This window comes from Hemiscyllium ocellatum, chromosome 17 (assembly GCF_020745735.1).
Source record: "Hemiscyllium ocellatum isolate sHemOce1 chromosome 17, sHemOce1.pat.X.cur, whole genome shotgun sequence".
In the NCBI taxonomy this organism is placed as follows: Eukaryota; Metazoa; Chordata; class Chondrichthyes; order Orectolobiformes; family Hemiscylliidae; genus Hemiscyllium; species Hemiscyllium ocellatum.
Window position 1 is genome coordinate 33,563,745 of NC_083417.1, and position 26,780 is coordinate 33,590,524.

At 41.6% G+C, this 26,780-nt stretch overlaps 2 protein-coding genes across 4 annotated transcripts in view; one reads left to right on the forward strand and one right to left on the reverse strand.

Annotated features, from left to right (window-relative positions):
- Window positions 1–7,677, reverse strand: part of banp (BTG3 associated nuclear protein) — a 218,101-nt gene extending 210,424 nt beyond the window's left edge. For all 3 annotated transcript variants that reach the window (XM_060837653.1, XM_060837654.1, XM_060837652.1), the window contains exon 1: window positions 7,517–7,677. The gene's annotated coding sequence lies outside the window, so the exon portion shown is untranslated. The remainder of the gene's footprint in view (window positions 1–7,516) is intronic.
- Window positions 7,678–23,076: 15,399 nt separating this feature from the next.
- Window positions 23,077–26,780, forward strand: part of ca5a (carbonic anhydrase Va) — a 40,267-nt gene continuing 36,563 nt past the window's right edge. Inside the window, exons 1-2 of the mRNA XM_060838059.1 lie at window positions 23,077–23,411; window positions 23,729–23,926. Coding sequence (XP_060694042.1) covers window positions 23,297–23,411; window positions 23,729–23,926 — 313 coding nt within the window. The 5' untranslated portion in view covers window positions 23,077–23,296. The remainder of the gene's footprint in view (window positions 23,412–23,728; window positions 23,927–26,780) is intronic.

The window sequence follows — 26,780 nt, forward strand, 5'->3', positions numbered from 1 at the left end:
ACCTTCCCCTTCTCAGGCAATGAAGTATACCAGGCAACTCTCAGGATCAAAAGTGGTGGACACAGGCCCTTTCATGTGCACTACACAGCAAGTGACAACTGATCAGACAGGATAGTTTTGAGCGGCCCCAGTTTGACATCAAGCTTACACAATGAGCAGATGTCTAGGGGCCTATTCATAATTTTGTCAAGGAGATTGATCTTGTAGTGTAGCATTGTAGGATTTCCAATTCATATTGACCAGCCAACATAGGCTTTCAGTATACGGTCATCAAGACTCAAGAGTGCGTTGCTGGGAAAGCACAACAGGTCAGGCAGCATCTGATGAGCAGGAGAATTTGTCATTTCAGGCATAAGCCCTTCACCAGGAATGATGAAAGGCTAATGCCCAAAACATTGATTCTCCCGCTCCTGGGATGCTGCCTGACCTGCTGCGCTTTCCCAGCAACACACTCGCGACACTGATCTCCAGCATCTGCAGTTCTCAATTTCTCCTAGGTCATCAAGATTGTCACGTAATATTAAAAGATTAACTGGGAATCTCTCTCTGGACATGAATGTAATATTAAAGAGTTAAAACTGCACTGACTGAACATTCCGGAAGTGGGTGGGGACGACTGTCATGCAGAAATACGAATGACTCCCACTCCAATTAGACAGTCATTTGCTACTATTCCCCCTATTAGCAAATTAAACTATCATTCAATCTCTTCCATTCAGAAATGCTTTCTTGCCATCCCTGAAGCTAAGTATATCACACCTACATTGTCTGGGGGAAATCAGTGAGTCAGGAATTCGCCTGCATAATAATTCCGCAGGATTAGGGCATTTACATTATCTCCAAGGATGATCTCATCCTGCCATTGCACCTGGGGTAACAGATGACTGTGACCTGGGGTTGTCTGGAGTGGCATGTGCCTATGGGGGAGTGGCCAGAGTATCTGTAAGCATTCCCAACTGACCTGTATAAAGGGGATGGGTTTTCTGTGTTCAGGGCCTCACTTTGACCTTACTTCACATCCCTGCGAAGAGATTCAAAGGGAGTCACCTAGCTTGTACAAGCCATAATAAACTTGAACCGTTTGCAGAAGTTTGTGTGCGCAATTGCATCTCGTGTGTGAAACCTCAGGAAAAGAACCTAACAGTCAGACTTCTCAATAATACTTTGAATAGGAGCTTCTTTGATTGCTCGATTTCACTGGTAAACTTGAGCAGAAGGTGGAGTTTATGAAGCTGTGTAAAGAAATTCCTTGATGCAGCCAGATTCATTTATCGCAAATGTCATCTACAGTTAAAAATTTCCAAAGATTGAAAAATTAGTGGTCATTCAATTAAAGATCCACTTCTCATGAAAAACATTAACAAGGGTTGGACTGAGAGGGGATCCCATGGCAACACTATTTGGGACAAGCACAGAAAATGCTGGACCAATTCAGCACGTCTGGCAGTATTTATGAAGAGATAAAGAGCTAATATTCAGTCTGGTATTACAACAAAGCATCATTTTGTTTCTCTCTCCACAGACAATACCCGTGTTCTCTATTTGCTTTAGATTTCCAGCATCTACAAGAATTTTCCTTTAGCTGTTTGGGCGTACACTCTGTCACTGAAGTTTAATTTAGCAACTTGTGCAGTTGAATTTATGAGTTTGATGATAACAATTTCAAATAATGGGTAGCACACAGATTGCCATGACGTAGTGCCTTAGTGGAAACCTGCCATGGTGGTTCTTTGAATAGTAGGTTGGTAAATAACATATCAATGTATTCTTTGGATATTGCTACACTATCATTCTCAATATGTAGGCTTTGTATAATCTTCACAAACATGAAGAAATACCTTAGTGAATTTGTAACTCTTATTTAAACGGTTTGTGATAGCTCTTGTAAACATTTGGCTGATTCACGTTGTGCATAGCTTGTCAGATAAAATATAGTGACTTTGTATTTAAGCATCTCAGGTAGCCCATACACACACGGATGTGGTGAGCCATGAAGATGAATCCTATCAAGCAAATTACCACCATTTCTAAAGCTCAAAAAACACCTCTCCAACTTGCCAAAATGTGGTTCTTGGACCTGGTTCTGTGTAGTGCCAGGTCCTGTAGATATAAATTGGCACCATGACTGAGCACAGTGTTCATTTTATTGATGCAATCCTGTCTTTTGAATATGTGGTATTTGCTCAGCAATAGCCTGTACCATGGTACTCAGTTCAGGTCCTGCCAAAGTCACTCAGTTTTGGGCCTCATTGGTTCCAAATATGGAGAAAGAGCTGAACTCAAGGTGAGGTGAGTTGACATTAAAGCTGCATTGGACAAGTACAGTATCAAAAACCTTCACAAAACTGAGATCACTGAAAATTGGGGTAGGATTCTCTGCTGCTTAGAGTCATATTGAGACAATGGAAGACAGTTCTGCTGGAGGTCTCATGGATCAGATCTAACCCCCTTAAAATATATTTAGAAAACAGGCCAGACCCAAAGTTTTTCTTATTTTAAAGGCAAGTATCAGGTATTACATTCCAGATGCAATTCAATCAGTCAAATTACCAACCTTGAAGCAAAACACACTTTATTCATACACTATAGTTAACAAAAGAAGAAATTGGAATAACTTAACTCTATTGGAAAAGTTTAATAGAAAGAGAGATTATTTAACTATAGTAACATCCCTTCCACACACCATTGGCAAAAGCAAATTCAACAAAATAGGCTCTCTCATACAATTCTCTAGTCCAGGAGAAAAAAAAACTTTTGGGATGGGGGGGGGGGGGGGAAAGAGAGAGAGAGAGAGAGAGAGAGAGAGAGAGAGAGAGAGAGGAGTAAGAGCGGAAGAGGACAATAAGTGTGAGATACAGTTGCCAATGAGAATGGTACAAAAAGGGAACTACATCAAAAAAAAAACTTACCTCAAGGGCAGACTAGAAGAAAACCAGTGTTACTATGGAGAACTAATCCTGGGTCTCTCAAAATTGAAGAACTCGCCAATATAAGTTGAATTAAATCTAAGACTTGCAATGAAAATGTTTAAGGTTTTCAAAAATGTTTAAAACCTTTGGTTTACTTCCTCACTACAACACAGGCATTAATCTTAAAACTGGTCTCATCATATTAACCCTTGAGGGCTTTAATTTTTAAAACCACTTTCACCAATAAATAACCTACATTAGCAGTAAATTAGTGTTTGCTTTCTACACTGGAGACAAGGGATTATGGAGTTTATTACCAAAAAATATTAGCATACTAGATTGATGCTGTCAGCTCAAGCTGAATGGTGTGCACGTTCCCCTCAAATTAAGGTCCACATGTTGTAATGTCTCTTACCTGATTTTCACAAAGTAGGAGACAACTACAAAAATATTTTTCTTTCTTTTGGGGGAAAAAAGTAAGACATCTTAAAATCTTTAGTTATGCTTGGGACGATAGAATCATTCTTGTTGCAACAAATGCCCTTGTGTCATTGGTTATGGAGCAAGGATAACAAACAGAAAAATGACAGTTCCCTAAATATGAAGATCCACATATTGTTTTAAATTTTAAAAAATCTAAGTTTCTGACCACTTTTCATTTTTATTCCCTGCGCCACATATACTGACCTTTTTGTCTTCTGACTCCAATATTCAGCTGAAAATAAGGTCAAGGTACATCACAGCTTTTGGCACTTTGCAATCTCCAGGATGCAACATTTTCAATATTTCTAGACTATATATGCCCACACATTTTTTTTAAAAAATCATTGATGGTTCTCATCTTCCCACTTACACCTCCTCTAGATATTTTAATTCAACTTAACTTTTTGCCTTGCATAACCATCCATTTTGTCATTTAATATCTCTTGCTTCGCACATTATCACAGACTTTGCCTTTATCCTATTCCCCCATCCCCACATATCTCAAGAGTTGTTACATCTCTAATACTCCCAGTTCTGACAATACATCGTCACTTGGAAATGTTCATCAATTTCCTCCAGCCAGATTCCACAGAGTTTCTGAATATTACCAACCAGTATTTGATTTTTATTTCAGACCACCAGCATTCACAATATTTTGCTCATGAAAAACATACAACATTTAACAGATTTTTGGTCTTGTATTACTTACAGTTCTACATGGCACATTCCTTGAATGGAAAATGTTTAAATATTTTTAATTCTGTAAATTAATGTGAATTTTTGGAACCAATTCTTTCCAATCAAATTTTGCACTCAACAAAAACATAAGAAATCCAGATTTTAAACTCTGACTTCAAAGATCTTATCCTAAACATACACACAATTAAAAACAATAACCAGACAAGTTAACTTCTCCAAATACTCACTATACTGCAATTATAGTGAAGTCTACTACACAAACAGGATATTTGACCAAAATAATCTATATCAGTTTTATATGGTCTGCACAAGCCTACCCTCACCACTCTTCATCCAATCCCCATCTGCAAATCCTTGGATTTCTTTATGCCTCATGGAATTATCAATCTTCACTTTAAATTACATGAACTTCACGAAGTGTTTTTTTCTTAAGTTCCCCATCTAACTATATTTGTATTTCACTGAATGCAAAAATCTGCCATGAAATACTACCAATTGGGTGGCATTTCAAATAAATTAAAATTTTACATTAAGATATTCCTTGATGAAGCAGGGCAGATTTATCACTTCTGAAAATATCACAAAGAAAACTAGCTTTAAGTTGGAATGTCTACTTCACCTGTAAATCAAGTTAAACTGAATTAATGATTTTTAAAATATGCAGAACCATTTAATAGTTACATCAGCCTTTAATTACCCACTCTCACTAGGATCGTTACACAATGATGAGGAAGGGCACCACTTCGACTGGGACAACACATCCATCCTAGGACAAGCCAGACAGAGACACACACACACACACACACACAAATTCCTAGAAGCATGGCATTCCAACAGGAACTCTATCAACAAACACATTGACTTGGATCCCATTTACCACCCACCCACCCACCTGCTAGTTGATTGAGGACTTAAGATATTTGCTCTCTTAAAATAGGAAGCTGGTCAATTCTGCTGTTTACTGAATGTGATCAATTGGTAATTATTTTGATATTTCTTCAGAGCAGTGAATTACCAGAATCAAATATTCTTCATGGATCCCTTTCTCTTTCTATACATCCTTACTCCAACAAGAAAATTCTAACCAAAAGCCACAGTGCATACAAAACAGCCTCTTTCAGCTAACCAGAAATAAACATCCACATTAAGCACAAGTTAAAATTGAACATTGCATGAAGATCTTGTGACCTTCCACAAAAAGTAAAGGTAAATTCACCATTATATTGCAAGACCATAGGGAATCTCACTCATTAGAGAAACACGACTGGTTTTGACTTAACCTGTGGCTCACCACACCTCAGTGAAGGGAGTTTGAGAAGGAGTCCTTCAAGATAACCTCGGCCAGTGTGGGAATTGAATCCATGCTGATATCATCAGTCTGCATGATACATCAGCCTTCCAACCAAATTGAGCTAACCCAACTCTGTTCAAATTCTGTCAAATTTAATGATTTTAAAAAAGCATTCTCAAGTGCAAGGGGGTAATTTAATACCAAGATTCCAATAACAAGTGAATGTCTTTATAAACACCAAAATTAAATTTGAGTTGCACTCCTCACATCAATTGGTTATGCTCTTGATGGCCAGTTTTAATAAAACAGCAAAATAAAAGCTAGAACATGCACTTCCAAATGATAACAGGAAAAGATAAACTATTTCCACTGGTTGGGGATTCTAGAATCAGGGCCAGACCATTTGGGAGAGATGTTATACCAGAAGCACTTCTTTCTACATACAAAGGGTCTGAGGGGTTTGGAACTCCTTCCACAAATGGCAGTGGATGCTGGGTCTATTGGCTTATTTTAAATGAGATAGATAAACTTTTGCTAAGCAATGGCATTAAGGAATGTGGGCCAAATACAGGCAAATAGAGTTCAGCTACAGATCTGACCTCATCTCATTGAATGGTGGAACAGGCTTGAGGGACTTTCTTCCTATGTTCATTCAAGAAGTAAAACAATTCCCATCATCGTGTAGGCTAACTTAATCAATTTTATCAGACATCCTGAAATATTTAAGCAAAGAAACATCAAAAATGAGAGAATTAGGGGAAGCACAAATCTAAATCCATTCCTTCCAGGTAGCGACGTTTGTGCAGGTTTCTACATTAGTACATCGTAAGCCATCAGATCGTATTATGCGACTTTTGTGTCCCCCCCCCCCTATTAATTTTGTCCAATTCCCCACGCATTGCCGACAGAATTAGCGCGCAATGTTATACCTACTCAGCGTCAGATTCTACTGGCTGGATGATATGAATACAAACTCATGAAAATAAGGCCTTAATCTGCAAGCATGATTTTAAAAATCGTTGAATAATCTCACCTGTTGACAACTTGCGAGTTATTGATGGGAAATATAATGGATTTATCTAACTTACCTTCTATTTACATGAAGTTACAACAACCTGTAATTACGTACAGGCTATTCTTTACGCCAAAGCAGAGAAGCTCTGCACGATCACTTGGTACAATATTGCAAATGTTTGCAAGAACAGTCTCCCCTCTAAAAACCCCAGCAATATTGCAATACGTTCTTCAGTGTAAGATTCTAATGTACCATCTACACCGAAATTGTAGCAGTGTCAAACAGGTACTTTAAGTACCCAACCGTAATGTTGCAAAATGATAACCGTTTGTAGTTACAACTACTTCAGTCGACAAATACAAAATTCGGCATCAAGAATTATTCCTCAATTTTGTATACCTAAATGGCATATTAAATTTGCACTATTAATCCAAACAGTTACGGGTGAAAACATACCAAATTATTCTAACAGCGTTTGAAATTCGCTGAATTGATTTGGCACCAAAGGCCTCAAGGAATTATAGCCAAACCTCCCAGTAACTAGGCCTAGAGGCGGCAAAGTCTCTTATTTAAATCATTGATGAATTGTTGTCCTTCAATTTAATTTCCAAAAGCAATTTCATGTGTGAAAAAAAAGGGAGAGATATGAATTTTCCGAAATTCGAGAAGAATCTGCGCTGCTGAGAAAAGTGAAACATTCACACACGTTGGTTATTAAAGGCCAAACTCACTTTAAGTCCAAGCGTTTTAAATTTGATGCACTTCTCTTCCCACCCCACCACCGCAGTACAATAAATAAAACACACGAGTCTAAATATTGTTAACTCCAGCACTTTTACTTAAATAAAGAAACATTAGACAATGAACATCTGAACACTCAAGAGGCGCTGACCCTGGCCAGACTACCATCCAGAAATATAACCACCCATCTCGTTAAAGACACCAAATAAACGAGAATTAAAAGTCAGTCAGGTCTACTGTAGGCCTCTCCACCTCACGATCCGACTGATATGTAAAATGTGTAATCGGCGTATTGCAACCATTTCGCTGCAAAACGAATGCGAGCGGAACCAGACAAGAATTTACAAACGAGAGCCGGGATATCGCGGTGGTTATTACCGTTCAGTTCTCGTTTCTTGTTTGTTAAAATCCGATAATGGCGTCCTTCCTCGCGAGAGAATCCCTCCAACACAGCAAACGGCTGTGTGGGGAATGCAAGATGGCGGCGGTCAAGCGCGCGGGTGGATCAACTGCTGCCTCGCGCAGCCGTTCTCCCCATACTCCCGGTGATTCAATAAGTACCACCGGTAACGGGGAGGAGGAGGGGGCGGGAAGTGAGGGGCGACAAACAACCTGTCCCTAACCAAAACTACACTTTTAATCCCTAATTTTTTTAACAGTATCTTATTTTTAAATTTCACGTGGAAAAGACGTTTTTTTTAACTTGTTAGCTCTCAACCTCTGCAAATGTATAAACTGGCACCTGGAAAACAACAGGAGGGTCAGAAAATATCTGCGCTAATAACAAAAAGGTCTGGATTCCAGCTGACACACTCAAAGGTTGAAAATTGACAGTTTATTTTTTAAACGGTTGGTTATGAGAGTTGGTTTTAATCGCGCGTTGTGTTCGCAACTTCTCGATCAAGAGGACGCAATAAGACAGCAGTACCATTTAAAATGAGTATTAAAACCAAATTCGGTATTCTTCATTTATAAAATCTTCGCATCCTCTCCGTTAAGAGTCTGAAAAGCAGCAAACCAGAATTTTGATCAGAAACAGGTTTGTTTTTGGCTGAGTTGATTTTTTTCTTCTGTAGTTCGATTGGAAAGAAGTTGCTTTTGTATTTTGCTGCTTACAGATGAATACTATCGGCCACTTTTTGTTCATTTATCATTTCGGAGTTGGACAGCATTTTAAATTACTGCATACCTGGTTGGTCCACTTAGTACATTTGAAAAATAATTCGTACATTGATTTGCTATACACGTGTATAAGATAGCTTCGACCTCTGGCGTCAAAGTATGCAAACAGGGGTTAACAGTTTTCAGATCAATGGCCAGATAATCGTTTTTGCAGCATCAGTTGGAGTTGCATGTGGAAACGTGGTGGAATCACCGACTTTGGGAATTGTCCAGGAAATTGAAGATTCTGATGGGCAATTCCTCAGCGACTGGACTCCTCTGAAGTCTCCATTTAAATCAAGGAAAGGGGAGCTAATAGTTACCAAGAAATGTGAGATAAATATCTGGTCTATTTTTGTCAACTATTGAACGAAACCCCCCACCCCTAATTTACCAGCAGTGAGCCCAATTACACCTCCCCAGATCCCATGCCACTGGAACCAACCCCCTCCACCCTGAACCCCCCCTGAGACCTGAACCTCTCTTGTTATCCATAGGGCCAATAGCCCATCCCCTCATGCAGCCACTTGGGAGCCAAGATCTGACAAACACCCTGTACAATCCTCTTTTTTTTCCCCCTCTGGCCTAACTTACTCCCATTGCCTTACCCTCTTTGCTGAACCACTATGAGCACCTCTCCCTGCTGCACCACATATCTCCTGCTTTTTCCAACGTATCCTAAATAGGAAATCACCTGGCATTGTGCCAGTGTGTGCCCTCACACCCAACTGATGTGGCACCTTACCAACTCCATCCTAATAACCTGTCACCCTGCCTATTGGCATCTACTAATCTGACAACCTACCCTTGCACACTTCTCAACTTGCACCCTAATTTCACATTTACCTTGAATTCTAAGTATTTCACAGGGGCTGTCAAAGTGACTGCTGCTGAACATTTAAATCACAGATATAACATTTACTGTTGTGAAAACAAGAATGTGTTTTGCCATCCCTTGACAAATGTGCACTACAGCAACACAGCTGCAGTTATGGTACACTCAGCATTACAAGAGGATCTGTGATCAAAATCTGCCCTGAAATGTGGAGCTCTTTCAGACTGCGAAATCCTGAGATCATGACCCCTTGTTCTCCTTATCCTGAACACCACCTCTGCCCAATCTGCCAAGGAAAATACCTTTCCTGCACCCAGTCTGTTCAGCCCGATCAGAATTTTATATGTTTTAATGAGATGAAATCCCCATGTAATTTTCTAAACTTTAGTGAATATAGGCCTAGTCAATCCTACCTCATTTGATAGTCCTGCCATCCCAGGAATCAGTCTAGTGAAACTTGGTTATGGCAAGTTCATCTTTACTTAGATAAGGTATCCAGAGCTACCAAGTGTGATCTCCCCACAACTGTCTACATCTACAGTAAGAAATTCTTGCTACTGCACTCAAACCCTCTTGCAATAAAAGCCAATGTTCCAATTGTCTTCCTAATTGCTTGTTGCATCTTTATGCTCACTTTCAGTGACTGGTGTACAAGAACAGCCAGAGTCCTACTGTACATCAACATTTCCTAATCTATCACATTTAAATAGTACCTTGCAATTCTGTTTTTTTCCAACCAAGTACTAACTTCATATGTATCCACATTATACTGCATCTACCATATATTTGCACATTCAAGTTGTTTAAATCACCTTGAAGATTTTTTACATCCTCCTCACCATTTCCACTCTCACATAGTTTTGTGTCATTCATAAATTTCATTTCCCTCATCCAAATTGTTGATATTCATTGTGAATAACTGAGGCTCAAGCACTGATCCCTGGAAGCAGTGACCCTGCTGTACCTGATTAATTCGCGCCTGCCTCGCTGAAAAAGATATTGCTCATCTCTGTTTCTTGTCAACTAACCAATTTTCAATCCATACCAGTATATTACTCCACTGTCCCATGTGTTTTGATTTGCACTAACTTTTTATTTGGCCTTTATCAAAGGCTTTATGTAAGTTAAATCCTCAAAGAAATTCCAGTACATTTGTTAATTTTGTGAAATCCATTGATATTTCTGTTGCATTCTTTATAGAATCCAGCACTTACCATGCTATTGATATGAAGTTAACTGGTTTGTAATTCCCTTTTTCTTCCTTCCTTCCTTCCTTTGTAGGATTACAACCAACGTATCAACCATCTCCATGGCCACTTCCTTCAGTACCCAAGAATATAGATTATCAGGCAGTGAAGATTTATTAGGTTTCAGTCACATTAATTTGTCTTGTTCTTTTTATTAAAACTAATCTCCTTCAATTTCTTCCTAATAGACCCTTGCTTCTCTGCATTTATGGTAAATTATTGGTGTCTTCTGTAAAGATGCAACTAAAGTAGTTATAGAGTAATACAGCACAGAAGCAGACCCTTCAGTCTGACTCTTCTGTGCTGACCAGACATCCCAATCTGATCTAGTCCCATTGGCCATCATTTGGCCCACATCCTTCTAAACCCTTCCTATTCATAAACCCATCCAGGTGTCTTTTAAATATTGTAATTGTATCTGCCTCCACCACTTCATCTGCCAGCTCGTTCCATACATGCAGCACCCTCTGCATGAAAAAGTTAGCCCTCAGGTTCTTTGTAAATCTTGTCCCTATCATTAAACTTATGCCTTCTAATTTTGGACTCACACACCTTAGAAAAAGAGCTTGGCTATTCACCCTACACATACCCTCTATAAGGGCACCCCACAACCTCTGATGCTGTTTAATTGCTGTGTCATTTGCTTCTTCTCCATTATTAATTCTTCTGTTTCAGACTGTAAGGGTCCAACATTTGTGTTTGTTTTTAAATTTTTTTATTACTGCAGAGGATTATATAGTCTGTTTTTACATTCCTTACAAGTATACTCTCATACAAGATAATACATGGCTTGGAAAGGGTGGATGCTAGGAAATTGTTTCTGTTAGGCAAGGAGACTAGGACCCGTGAACACAGCCTTAGAATTAGAGGGGGTCAATTCAGAACAGAAATACGGAGACATTTCTTCTGCCAGATAGTGGTGGGCCTGTGGAATTCATTGCCGCAGAGTGCAGTGGAAGCCGGGACTCTAAATGTCTTCCAGGCAGAGATTGATAAATTCTTGATGTCACAAGAATTAAGGGCTACGGGGAGAATGCTGGTAAGTGGAGTTGAAATGCCCATCAGCCATGATTGAATGGCAGAGTGGACTCTATGGGCCAAATGGCCTTACTTCCACTCCTATGTCTTACGGTTTTATACATTTTTCCCCTCTTTATCAGCATTTGGTGCCTCTTTGCTGAACTCTAAAGTACTCCCAAACCTCAGGTTTGCTATTTTTTCTTGCAATTTTATGTCACTCCTCTACTTCTAATATTATCCTTGGGAAATAAGGCAGGGCAAGTTACTGAAGTGTCAGTGGGGGAGCATTTTGGGACAGTGATCATAATTCTATTAGTCTTAAAATAGTGGTGGAAAAGGAGAGACCTGCTCTAAAAACCATAGTGACCTGATTCTAAATTGGAGGAAGACAAATTTTGACCGTATTTCGTAAGAGCTTTCAAAGTTGATTAGGAGCGGTTATTCACAGGTAAAAGGAAAGCTGTATAATGGGAAGCCTTCAAACATGAGACCGTGTGTTCCAGTAAGGGTGAAGGGTAAGGCTGGTACGTGGAGGGAATTCTGGATGAGTAGTGAAATTGATGTTCTGGTCAAGAAAAAGAAGAAGCATGTGTCAGGTTGAGACAGCAGGGATGGAGTTACCCCATGGAAGAGTATAATGGCTGTCGGTGAATTATTAAGGGAAATTAGGAGGGCAAAAAAGAGGACATGAGATAGCTTTGGCAAATAGGCTTAGGGAGAATCCAAAGGGATACTACAAATATATTAAGGACAAAAGAATAACTGTAGAGAGAATAGGGACCCTTAAAGATCAACAACGCCACCTGTGTGTGGAACAACAGAGTGAGATACTAAACAAGTATTTTGCATCTGTATACTGTGGTGAATGATATGGAAGCTAGAGAACTGATGGGAATTAATAGTGAAATCTTAAAAAGTGTCTATATTACAGAGAAGATGGTGCTGGATGTCTTAAAAAGCATCAAAGGTGCCCCAGAACTTTGTGGAAAGCTAGGGGAGTGATTTCTGGGTCCCTTTCTGAGATATTTGTATCTTTGACAGCCATGTGTGAGGGTGCCTGGAAAACTGGAGGTTGGCTGATGTGATGCCATTATTTAAGATAGGTGGTAAAGAAAAGCCAGGAGCTATAGTCTGGTGAGCCTGGCATCGGGTGTGGGCAAGTTGTTGGAGGGGATTCTGAGGGACAGGATATAAACCTATTTGGAAAGGCAAAGACTGATTAGGGATAGTGAACATGGCTTTGTGTGTGGTAAATCTTGATTGAGGTTTTTGAGGAAATAACAAAGAGGATTGCTGAAAGCAGAGCAGTGGACATAGAACATAGAAAACATGGTCCAAATGGACTTCAGATAATGTTTAACAAGGTAGACTGGTTAACAAAGTTAGATCACATGAAGAATCACAGGGAGAACTAGCCATTTGGGTACATAACTGGCTCAAAGTAGGAGACACAGTGGTGGTGGTTGTGGAGGTTTGCTTTTCGGACTGCAGGTCTGTAACCAGCAGTGTGCTGCAAGGATCGGTACTGGATCCGCTGTGTTTTGTCATTCATATAAATGATTTGGATGTGAATGTAGGAGGTATGACTAGTAAGTTTGTAGATGACACCAAAATTGGTGGTGCACTGGACAGCCAAGAAGGAGTACAATGGGACCTTGATCAGATGGGCCAATGGGCCAAGGAGTAGTGGGTAAACAGGATCTAGATAAATGTGAGGTGCTGCGTTTTGGAAAGGTAAATTAAGGCAGGATGTATACACTTAATGGTAACATCCTGGGCAGTGTTGCCAAACAAAGAGACCTTGGACTGCAAATTCATAGTTTTTCGAAAGTGGCGTTGCAGTTAGACAGAGTTGTGAAGAAGGCATTTGGTATGCTTGCCTTTATGGTCAGTGTATTGAGTAAAGGAGTTGCGCGGCCATCTTGTGGCTGTACAGACATTGAGTAGGCCATATTGGAATCCAGCTATGAGAACGATATTGTTAAACTTGTAAGGTTCAGAAAAGATTTACAAGCATGTTGCCAGGATTGGAGGATTTGAGCTAAAGGTAGAGGCTGAATAAGCTGAGGCTATATTCCCTGGAGCGTCAGAGGCTGAGGGGTGACCTTATAGAAGTTTATAAAATCATGAGGGACATAGATAGGTGAACAGTCAATGTCTTTTCCCCAGGGTAGAATCCAAAATTTGAGGGCATAAGTTTAAGGTGAGATGGGCAAGATTTAAAAGGGACATCAGGGACAACATTTTCACGCAGAGGGTGGTGCATGTATGAAAGAAGCTGTCCGAGGAAGTGGTGGAAGCTGTTACAATTACAACTTTTTAAACTTACCTAGATATGTACATAAATAGGAAGGGTTTAGAGGGATGTGGGCCAAATGCTGGCAAATGAGACTAGATTAATTTAAGATGTCTGGTCAGCATGGACAAGTTGGACCAAAGGGTGTGTTTCCATGCTGTACATCTCTATAACTCTTTGACTCTATGTGAATGTTCTGAGACGTCAAGCTAAATCTGATGTTTAGGCAATGGAAGAATGATTAAACTCGTCGTAAGGACTGCCTTACTGTAAAAGCACAGCTGCTGAGAAAAGGACAGCTTCCTCTTAAGAAAACTATTGATATGCTGACCCCTTGAAGTAGCTAACCATTGGCTGAAGAGTATTGAGAGGAGCATGCGTGAGGCTTTGCAGAGAGGTAGTCCATATCTTTCAACCAAGTATCACAAAGGATCACCAAGTATCACCGTGGGTGGCACAGTGGTTAGCACTGCTGCCTCACAGCGCCTGAGACCCGGGTTCATTTCCCGACTCAGGCGACTGACTGTGTGGAGTTTGCACGTTTTCCCCGTGTCTGCGGGGGTTTCCTCCGGGTGCTCCGGTTTCCTCCCACAGTCCAAAGATGTGCGGGTCAGGTGAATTGGCCATGCTAAATTGTCCGTAGCGTTAGGTAAAGGGTAATATGTAGGGGTATGGGTGGGTTGCGCTTCGGCGGGTCGGTGTGGACTTGTTGGGCCGAAGGGCCTGTTTCCACACTGTAAGTAATCTAATCTAATCTAATCTAATATTCAGATGGGTTAAGGCCAGTTCACTAGATATAAATAATGTTAGGGACATCACAAAAAGAAAAAAAACATGCCACCTTGTACACAAATGTTTGTTCGGAAACAGAAAAGGGTGCACAAAGATGATTATTGGATAGATAGGGACAATAGTTCTTGACAAATTAGCAACATCCTAGGACAGATTGGCACCATCAAGTTTTGAGATTAAAAAAAATGTTTTGTAACTATTGGAGTGATGACTGCAAATGGCAAACATAAAGTTCATGTGAAGTGTCAGATAATCACTGGTTCAACATAAAACATTAGCAACTTCATGCAACTCTGAAGTGCACAAAGTGATGATTCAAATATCAAAAGGGAAGTTGAGGATCCATGATAGAACAGCTGCAGATAGTGAGCATGGAACAAACTATGCCTGTGTTAACTGAACATAGAACATTACAGCGCAGCACAAACCCTTCAGCCCTTGATGTTGCGCCACCCTGTCATAGTAATCTGAAGCCCATCCCACTTATACTATTCCATGTACGTCCATATGCCTGTCCAATGACGACTTAAATGCAATTAAACTTGACGAATCTACTACCGTTGCACGCAAAGCATTGCATACCCTTACTACTCTCTGAGTAAAGAAACTACCTCTGAAATCTGTCTTATATCTATCTCCCCTCACTTTAAAGTTGTGTCCCCTCGTGTTTGCCATTCCCATACTTGGACAAAGGCTTTCCCTGTCCACCCTATCTAACCCTCTGATCATCTTGTATGTCTCTATTAAGTCACATCTCAACCTTCTTCTCTCTAACAAAAACAGCCTCAAGTCCCTCAGCCTTTCCTCGTAAGACATTCCTTCCATACCAGACAATATCCTAGTAAATCTCCTCTGCACCCTTTCCAAAGCTTCCACATCCTTCTTATAATGCGGTGACCAGAACTGTACACAATACTCCAGGTGTGGCCGTACCAGAGCTACAGCTGCAGCATAACCTCCTGGTTCTGAAACTCAATCCCTCTACTAATAAAAGCCAAAGCACTGTATGCCTTCTTAACAACCCTGTCAATCTGGGTGGCAACTTTCAGGGATATGTGTACATGGACACCGAGATCTCTCTGCTCATCTGCACTCCCAAGAATCTTACCATTAGCCCAGTACTTTGCATTCCGATTACTCCGTCCAAAGTGTACCACCTCATAGTTGTCCACATTAAACACCATTTTCCATCTCTCAGCCCAGCTCTGCATCCTATCTATGTCTCTCTGCAACCTACTACACCCTTCGTCACTATCCACAACTCCACCGACCTTGGTGTCGTCTGCAAATTTACTAACCCACCCTTCTTAGCCCTCATTCAGGTCATTTATAAAAAAGATGAACAGCAGTGGACCCAATACCGACCCTTGTGGTACGCCACTAGTAACTGGACACCAAGATGAACATGTTCCATCAACTACAACCCTCTGTTTTCTTTCAGCAAGCTAGTTACTGATCCGAACTGCTATGTCTCCCACAATCCCATTCCTCTGCATTTTGTTAATAGCCCACTGTGGGGAACCTTATCGAACGCCTTGCTGAAATTCATATCCACCACATCAACCGGTTTACTCTCATCTACCTGTTTGGCCACTTTGTCAAAAAACTCAATAAGATTCGTTAGGCACAACCTACCCTTCACAAAACTGTGCTGACTGTCCCTGATCAGATTATTCTTTTCTAGATGGTTATAAATCCTATCTCTTATAACCTTTTCCAACACTTTACCAACAACTGAAGTGAGACTCACTGGTCTGTAATTACCAGGGTTGTCTCTACTACCCTTTTTGAACAAGGAAACCACATTTGCTATCCTCCAGACCTCAGGCACTATTCCTGTTGACAATGATGATTTGAAAATCAATGCCAAAGACTCGGCAATCTCTTCCCTTGCTTGCTAGAGGAACCTAGGATAGATCCCATCTGGCCCAGGGGACTTGTCTATTTTCACACTCTGCAGTATTTCTAATACCTCTTCCTTGTGAACCTCAATCTCTTCTAGTCTAGATGCAAGTATCTCTGTATCTTCCTTGCCAACATTTTCATTTTCTATAGTGAACACTGTCGAAAAATATCTATTTAGTCCTTCCCCTATCTCCTGTCCCACTATTATCCTTGATTGGCCCTAATTTAACTCTTGTCATTCTTTTATTCCTGACATACCTATGGAAAGCCTTAGGGTTAACCTTGATCCTATCTGCCAACAACTCCTCATGTCCCCTCCTGGCTCTTCTGAGCTCTCTTTTTAGATCTTTCCTGACTTCCTTGTAACCCTCAAACGTCCTAACTGAGTTTTCACATTTTGTCCTAACATACGCATTCTATATCTCCCTCCCTGCCTGGCAGGTACATACTTATCTAGGACACACAGGAGCTTTTCCTTGAATAAGCTCCATATTTTTATGTGCTCATCCCCTGCAGTTTCCTTCCCCATTCTACACTTCCTAAATCTTTCCTAATTGCATCATCATTTCCCTTCCCCCAGCTGTAACTCTTGCTCGGTGGAGTACACCTATCCCTTTCCATCACTAAAGTAAACCTGACAGAACTGTGATCGCTGTCTTCAAAGTGTTCACCTACTTCCAAATCTAACACCTGGCCAGGCTCATTACCCAGTACTAAATCTAAAGTGGCTTCACCCCTTGTAGGCCTGTCTACATACAGTGTCAGGAAGCCCTGCTGTACACACTGGACAAAAACTGACCCATCGATAGTACTCGTACTGTAGTGATCCCAGTCAATATTTGGATAGTTGAAGTCCCCCATGACAACTACCCTGCCTCTCTCACTCCTATCGAGAATCATCTTTGCTATCCTTTCCTCTACATCTCTGGGACTGTCTAGAAAACTCCCAGCATGGTGACTTCTACTTTCCTGTTTCTAACCTCAGCCCATACTACCTCAGTTAGCGAGTCCCCGAACATCCTTTCTACAACTGTAATATTGTCCCTGATAAACAATGCCACACCTCCCCCTCCTTTACCATCTTCTCTGTTCTTACTGAAACATCTGAATCCCGGAACCTGCAACAGCCATTCCTGTCCCTGCTCTATCCAACCATGCAAATATAAACTGTTCTACTTTCTCTTCCCAGAAGTCCTTTGATCGCTCCTCCCTTGCTGGCCTGAAGGTAAGAAGTTTAAATATACTTACTGGCCTTCCTGACAATCACCTTGCACCAACGTCACCTCCTCCTGGCTCTCGCCTCTCACTGGTATTGCTCCAGGTACCAAACAGATTTTGCAATGTTTTGAATGGCGCCAAATCATTGACGATGGAACTGAATATAACATTCCAAATTTTTTTTATATGTCTTGGATGCCTTTCAAGTGAATGTCACATGAAATAGATGAATGTAAGGCCAACTTCACACATCTTCAGGTGAGATCCAACTAACCTCAACTCTCATCTGAAAGACAAAATAGAGGAATTTGAAAAGATAGGAGTAGTCAAGATATTGACAACTCATACAGATGCGATTATTCTGGCAACAGCCACAAACTGGAAAACTCCTAACTGATGAAGATCTGTGTGTCTTTGGCAACATCAAGAATGTGCTACCAAAATAGCACCAACACATCTGTCCACCAAAGGTCTGAATGTCCTTGACCATTGCTACATAACCATCAAAGATGCCATCACTCTATCCACCATCGACATGTTGGAAAGACATACAGATCTTCATCAGTTAAGGTACACAAGATTCTTTGCAAGTTGTAGCAGAGACTCTTCAATGATTGGTACAGGGTAGTGATATTTCTTCAATACTTTATTAAAGGTCTCTCTTCAAAACATTATTCATTCATACACAATCTCAACTTGCAGGAGTTTTCCAGCTTGTGGCTATTGCCAGAATAATCGCATCTGTATGAGTAGTCAATATCTTGACTACTCCTATCTTTTCAAATTCCTCTATTCTGTCTTTCAGATGAGAATTGAGGTTAGTTAGATCTCACCTTAGGATATGTGAAGTTGGGCTGAAGGGCCTGTTTCCACACTGTAAGTAATCTAATCTAAACCAGACTGAAAAGCAAACTCTAACAGAATTGCGGGCAACAGTACGTCCCTGCCCGATGAGCACAATGCATCCTACAGTAACTTTGAGCAGAAGGGCAGTGAAACAATGTCACCTATTCTAACAGCCTCTGATGCATCTATTCCCGTGGTCATCATTGCAAATGGTTCATTGAAGGAAACTGAAAGTGTATGAAATTTTTCAAATTCAACAGCACATATGCTTTCGAAATCATCAACCCAGCGGAGATACTGAGGCTGACAGACAAGTATCTTGCTAAAATCATAAGACCATAGTATGTAGGAGTTGAAGTAGGCTACTCAGTCTTTTGAGTCTGCTCTGCCATTCAGTGAGGTCATGGCTTTGTGATGAGATGCAGATCTTCAAGTGTGACAGGAATTGTGATGAAAACATGGCCTTAAATTATTGTGGAGATGACTATTGCTACAAAAGTGTTGGCTATATAGAAATGAAATGACCACCCAAAATGTAAGATGAGAGGGGGAAGATTTAAGAGGGATCTAAGGGGCAACTTTTACATGCAGAGGGTGGTGCGTATATGGAATGAGCTGCCAGAGGAAGTGGTGGAGGCTGGTACATTTAGAACTTTTAAGAGGCTTCTGGATGGGTTTATGAATAGAAAGGGTTAAAGGGATATGGACCAAATACATTCAAATTGGATTAGATTAATTTAGATTCTGGTTCGCATGGACAGGTTGGACCGAAGGCTCTATTTCCGTGTTGTACATCTTTATGACTCTATGAAATCTTCTACAAGCCAATAGGGTAATTATTTCTTAAGATGAGGAAGGTGATGCTAAGATAACTGCCAGTAAGCCACTAGTGAATGGAATCTAGTCTGAAGAAGGCAAGAGAAGGGCTTCACTGACCAAACATGAGCATGAGATTAAGGACTACACAAGGCAGAATAGCCTTTACAAAGGATATAAAGTTTAGCAAGCTAAAGAGTTCTTCTTGGCTCCTGATATCCCAGACAGATCTTGGTAACTTCCAATATCAATAAAATAAAGGTGAACAACTAGATCTGTTGTCACAACTATAAATATCTTTGGTAAATTGGAGAAACTGCCCCTTCAATTTTGCCCATCAATATGTGGCATCTTAAGCAGCTTAATTTTGACAAATTGTAAGGAAGTGGCATTTATTCACCACAATGCACAATCCTTTTGCCTATTCAAATAAACACAACACTGTAATAATGAAGTGCATTTGTGAAGGAATCCTCCTTCCTTGCAAATGAACTCCCTTACCCAAACATTGCATTCCAGTAAAGTTCTCATTCAAGACCAGCAGCACTTTGCTGCTGACCACAAAATTTGAACCAATAAGTAACCAACATGACAGCAAACATCTCAGGGCATAATTTGAACAAGCTTGCAAAACACGCCAATGTTCTAGTCAATACTTATTCTCAGTCAAAACATCAAACATGATCTGAGCATTTTCATTGCTTTCTGCAAATTAGATGCTATATTTACTGCTTGAAAAAATATGACACTTAAAAGCTACTTCATTCATCTCTACACCAGGACTTACCAAAACTCAGGTTGTGGCAAAGCAAATTTTTGATGTCTGGTGTTCCAAGACAATAATCGCTACCGTGAATCTAGGAGTGTTGACAGCACATGGCCCATTTTAAATTTTTAGTCATGGGTGTGGCATGTATTTGAGGTGTGATTCTTGCCGTGGGACAATACTGAAATACCAAGGCATAGTATATTGGCAAGACCAAGCAGATGCTACGACAATGGATGAGTAGACACTGCGCAACAGTTGCCAGACAGGGATGTTCTCTCCCTTTTGGGGAGCATTTCAGCAGTCAGGCACGTTCAGCCTTGCATCATTGGGTGACCGTCCTACAAGGCAAACTTCGGGATACACGACAACACAGAGTGACCGAGCAAAGGCTAATACCCTAGTTTAGTACCCACAAGGACGGCCTCAACCGGGACCTTGGGTTCATGTCACACCAAGGATGACCCCACTATACTATACACATTCTCACACACATACACACACAAGTACACATATACTCACACATGCAGACCTTCTCTCATATACACGCTGTTTCTCAGGCGCACACACACGCATCCCCCACACTCACACCCATGTGCACACAGTCTCACAGGCATATATTCCATAATACGCACACACAATCAAGCATGCGCATACACTCACTCCCTCAAATGCATGCACACACACATTTAAGTCTATGGGGTTAATTTGGATTTACAGAATTGTGTTTGCAGCTACATTCTATTTTGTTCAAATAGCACACAATCTGTAGGCCGTCAATACTTTTTATAATCCATGCGACATTTTATAAATTCCTACTTTGGAAATAGAATCAGTTTGACTCACAATTGGGATACAGATAGACTCTAACCTCACATATTAATGTATTGCCTGAGCTGAGATGATACTTTTTTTTATAAAACCTTAAGTTATCTCAGGAATGTGACTTTAAAGAAGTTCTGGGATATACATATTAATGAATCAAAACCTGCAACCTATTCTAAAAGATGAAAGACTTAACAGCAATCTGGGTTTGTTCAATATATCGCATCAGTGTAGAACACTATGATTTTTTGCTATAAATTCTGTGTCCTATGATCCTACCCCACTAGCTACCTGTCAATGGAACAGCGCTCCAAAAACTTGTGTTACCAAATAAACCTGTTGGACTATAACCTGGTGTTGTGTGATTTTTAACTTTGTCTTCCTCAGTCCAACACTGGCACCTCCACATCATGAAAAACTTGATTCAACAACTCCTCTTCCACCCCTGTCATAATAGGTCTCTGATCTTACAAAACTCTCACTTGTTCCCCCCCTCCGCACAAGTCTGTCACTCTCTCCTTATCCCTGCTGTTACCCTTCCCCTCCGCCCCTTAATCCTGTTATTGCAGGTATGTCTACACATCACCTCCACCAAGTCCCTGACCAGGTTAGTTTAAAGCACTAAATTAGGGTCACAATGGGAAACAGTTTATGGAGCACTGTTCAAATCGTCCTTAAATTATGAAAGGTATAGTATAAATTACTAAGATTGAGGGGACACAAATTTGAACCTTTCAAGGTTGGGGTAATTATCTGAATAGACATGAAGGGCTGGGGGAAGCAGTGGAGCTGAACTAGTGGGGTGATTTATTGTCAAAAAGTGTGGTACTGGGAAAAGCACAGCAGATCAGACAGCATCCACAGAGCAGGAGAGTCGATGTTTCAGGCATAAGTCCTTCATCAGGAGTGTAGGGGTAAGGGACTGAGGTAAATAGCGGGGTAGGGCTGGTGAGTAGGTAGGTAGGAAGGCAATAGATGAATGCAAGTGGGAGGTAATTGTGATAGGTCAGTTGGGAGGATGGAATGGATAGGTGGGAAGGAAGATGGATAGGTAGGTCAGGTCAAAAGGGCAGTGCCGAGTTGGAGGGATGGACCTGGGCATGAAGTGGGGGGAAGGGCAATTTGGAAACTAGTGAATTCTATGTTGATGCCATGTGGTTGTTGGGTCTCAAGACAAAAGATGAAGTGTTCTTTGTTCAGGTGGTGGATGGCTTTAATTTAGCAGTGGAGGAAATTCAGGACTTGCATGTGTTTGAGGGAGGGGGAGTTGAAGTTGGTGGCCACAGGGCAGTAGGGTTGTTTGGTGTGTGTGTCCCAGAGATATTCTCCGAACTGTATCCTGCCTCCTTGATGGTGACCAAGCCACATCAAGAGCAACTGATGCTGTAGATGGGTGGATATGCAGGAACATCTGCAGGATGTGAAATAATCCTTTGGAGCCTTGGACTGAATTAACGGGGGAGGTGTGGGCGCAGGTTTTACACTTCATGTGGCGTCAAGGGAAGGTGCTGAGCATAAAGGATGGGTTGGTGAGGGGTGTAGACCTCACAAGGGAGTCACAGAGGGAATGGTTTCTGCGGAAAGTGTTTAGGGATAGGGATAGAAATATATATTTGGTTGTGGGGTATGACTGTAGGTGGCAGAAACGGTGGAGGACAATATGCTCTGTCTGGACATTCATGAGTTGAAAGGTGAGGATCGGGAGTTCTATCCTTGTTGCGGTTGTGGGGGTTGGGTTCGAGGGCAGAGGTGTGGGAAGTGGAGGAGATGCGCTGGAGGGCATCATTCATCATGGGAGGAGAAATAGCAGTTCTTGAAATAAGAGGACATCTGGGTTGTTCTGGAGTGGAATTGTTCCTGCTGGGTGCGTATATGGCAGAGGAATTGAGAATAAGGGATCGCATTTTTACAGCGGGATGGTGGGAGGAGATGTAACAAGGTAGCCTGGGAATTGGTGGGTTTGAAATAGATGTCTGAATTGAGGTGGTGGCCTGAGATGGAAAGGGCGAGGTCCTGGCAGGGGAGGGAGTTGTCGGCTAGCTAAGTCCCTTTTGCAGAATTCCGATAGGCTGAACTGTTTGTGCTCGAATGGTTTTGATTTGTTTTTCTCCTCCACAACACGTCTTTAATGAAGAGTTTTTGTTTGTGATTTCCTCCTCTGCAGTTTTTTTCATCGTCTACTGTTTGATTGGCTCTGGCTTTTGACTTCAACGCGTGCGCAGTGATAGATAGTGTGTACATATGAATAGGCGTTTTTGTCGAAAGCAAATATTTAGACAGCAGATCAAGATCAAATCGAAGGGTACATTGTTTTGCAATGTATTTAAACACGAACTGGTTACAACAGTTACAATTTGCCATTGTTTCACATCAGATTGGGACACGACAGCGGAGAACCAGAAAACAGTGCTGACCTACGCGTAAAATCAACATGGTGTTTTTTCGAGCGATTTTCGCTTTTACGAAACGTTTCCCCGGAAGGTATCAATGGATCCCAGTGAGAAATTGTAACCTTGTTTCGTGCACTCAAAATATCAACACAGCAAGTAAGTGATCACCAGGACTTCCCTCGATTATTTTTATTTGTTGTTGAGCAGACTGGCCTTTCCAATTTAGTATGGATTAACATTTTTACGATGCATTTTCATTTGCCAGTTAGTTTCTAAATCTTGATTGATTAATTTTACGCTAGTTCTATATCCAAATCTTCGAACAGAAAAGTCTTTTAAAGACTTCGCACTGCTTTTGCGGTAACGTCTGTGAACGCGACATGAATTTTTGATACGTGATACGTTCGTTCCATAACGTTTCTGCTGAGAAATGCTGCTGTTAACTCTTCGTTTAACTTTTTGTCTTCCCTCAGAGCAGCAAGAGTGTCAGAATCCTGTGACAGTTTCAAGTGGCACCCGGCAGTCCCCTATTGACATAAACACTGCCAATTGTGTGTACAATCCGCAACTCAAACCTTTAAAGATCTCGTACGACCCAAATAATTGTCTTCGACTTAGGAACAACGGCTATTTTTTCCAGGTGGACTTCGAAGACTCCAAAGATAGCTCGGGTACGGAAAACTGTTGATTATCTGAAAGTTTGAATGTTAGAAAAAAACATGAAATCAAAGCCGTGCAAGTCTGGCATAGTTAGAAAGGATGGTTATGGCAGCAGTATTGTTTACCAAGTTTGAGATAAACTTGCTTAACAAACAGGGGTTTAGGTCAGAGTGGTGCTGGAAAATTACAGCAGGCCAGGCATCATCCGAGGAGCAGCAAAAACCGACGTTAAGGTCTTAAGAAACAGTTCTGCGTGCAGTAAATTTTAACTGGTGCAATGGACAGTAACTTCTGATTATGTTTCGTAATGACTGATTGCACCCATGTTCCTATCTGGCTGCATTGATTATGCAATATGTTATTGTGATCAACTCATAATGCAGACAACCATAAACAGAAACAGGAATTGCTGGAAAAACTCAGCAGGTCTCGCAGCGTCTGCAGCGAAATCAGAGTTTCGGTTCCGGTCACCATTTAGTATATCAGATGTCTGGAGCAAATTATGTGTAATCATTCGCTTCTGAAATAAATAGAAGTTGTTCTTAAAAGTAAGAAAATACAGAATTGAAAATTCCCCCTAATCATGGGGTGCCAGAAATTTATAGGATTTTTAAAATGTGTTGCTGGAAAAGCGCAGCAGGTCAGGCAGCATCAAAAGAACAGGAGAATCGAAGTTTCAGGCATAAGCCCTTCTTCAGGAATGAGGAGAGTAGACCAAGCAGGCTAAGATAAAAGGTAGGGAGGAGGGGAAATGAGAAAGCTGGAGAAATCTGCATTCATCCCTTGTGGTTGTAGAGTTCCTAGGTGGAACATGAGTCGCTCTTCCTCCAGGCATCGTGTTGCCATGGTCTGGCGATGGAGGAGGCCAAGGACCTGCATGTCTTTGGTGGAGTGGGAGGGGGAATTGAAGTGTTCAGCCATGGGGCAGTTGGGTTGGTTGGTGCAGGTGGCCCAGAGGTGTTCTCTGAAATGTTCCACAAGTAGGCAGCCTGTCTCCCCAATGTATAGGAGACCACATCGGGTGCAGCGGATGCAGTAAATGATGTGTGTGGATGTGCAGGTGAATTTGTGACGGATATGGAAGGATCCCTTGAGGCCTTGGAGGGAAGTGAGGGAGGAGGTGTGGGCGCAAGCTTTGCATTTCTTGTGGTTGCAGGGGAAGGTGCCAGGAGTGGAGGTTCGGTTGGTGGGTGGTGTGGATCTGACAAGGGAGTGATCTTTCCAGAACGCTGATAGGGGTGGGGAGGGAAATATATCCTTGGTGGTGGGGTCTGTTTGGAGGTGGCGGAAATGACGAAGGATGATACGATGTATCTGGAGGTTGGTGGGGTGGTAGGTGAGGACAAGTGGGGTTCTGTCCTGGTGGCAATTGGAGGGGCGGGGTTTAAGGGCAAAGGAGCGGGAAGTGGAGGAAATGTAGTGGAGAGCATCGCCAACCACGTCTGAGGGGAAATTGCGGTCTTTGAAGAAGGAGGCCATTTGGGTTGTTCGGTATTGGAATTGGTCCTCCTGGGAGCAGCTGCGGTGAATCTAGGTAGTTGTGGGAGTCAGTTGGTTTATAGTAAACGTCGGTCGTCCGAAATAGAAATGGAGAGGTCTAGGAAGGGGAGGGAGGAGTCTGAGATGATCCAGGTAAATTTGAGGTCGGGGTGGAAGGTGTTAATAAAGTGGATGAACTGTTCAACTTCTCATGGGAGCACAAGGTAGCGCCAATACAGTCATCGATGTAGCAGAGGAAAAGGTGGGGGGTGGTGCTAGTGTAGCTGCGGAAGATGGACTTCCACATATCCAACAAAGAGGCAGGCATAGCTGGGGCCCATGCGGGTGCCCCTAGCTACTCCTTTGGTAATGAGGAAGTGGGAGGTTTGGAAGGAGAAGTTGTTCAGTGTGAGAACCAGTTCAGTCAGTCAAAGGAGGGTATCAGTGGAATGGTACTGGTTGGTTCAGCGGGAAAGGAAGAAGCGGAGGGCTTTGAGGCCTTCGTGAAGGGGGATAGAGGTGTATAGGGACTGGATGTCCATGGTGAAGATAAGGCATTGGGGGCCGGGGAAGCAAAAATCATGGAGGAGGTGGAGGGCGTGGGTGGTGTCCTGAACGTAGGTGGAGAGTTCTTGTACTAAGGGGGACAGGACTGTGTCAAGGTATGCAGAAATGAGTTCAGCGGGGCAGGAGCAGGCTGAGACAATGGGTCGGCCGGGGCAATCAGGTTTGTGGATTTTGGGCAGGAGGTAGAAACAGGCGGTGCGAGGTTGTGGGACTATGAGGTTGGAGGCAGTGATCATCTCCCAGACAATCCATAACCTCATCACCGCAGTCAGCCCCAAGGATTTATAGGATGTATGGAAATGGACCATAATTTTGGAAGTGTTTCAGATAAATAAAACTTGCTCTCCCTCTCTCTTTTTCTTTCATTAAAGTCACTCCTTAAAACTTTATTCCATATTATATTTTTGATTATCTATTCCAATATGCCCATATATTCTCAAAGCTTTTGTATTAACACACCTTGGGATGCTTTATTTTTTTAAGCCACTATATAAATGCGTGATTTGGAGATGCTGGTGTAGGACAGGGGTGTACAAAGTTAACAATCGGACACCAGCTTATAGTCCAACAGGTTTAATTGGAAGCATGAGCTTTTGGAGCACCTGATGAAGGAGCGGTGCTCCGAAAGCTATTGCTTCCAATTAAACCTGTTGGACTATAACCTGGTGTTATGTGATTTTTAACTATATAAGTGCAAGTTGCTTTTACATTCATTTTTGATTTTGGGTCATTCCTGCTGATTTCACTTGGATAAGTGAAAATTGGACTTAAATATTGGGAAAGCAAACAATTTGTAGTTTTTAACAAGCAATAAGACTG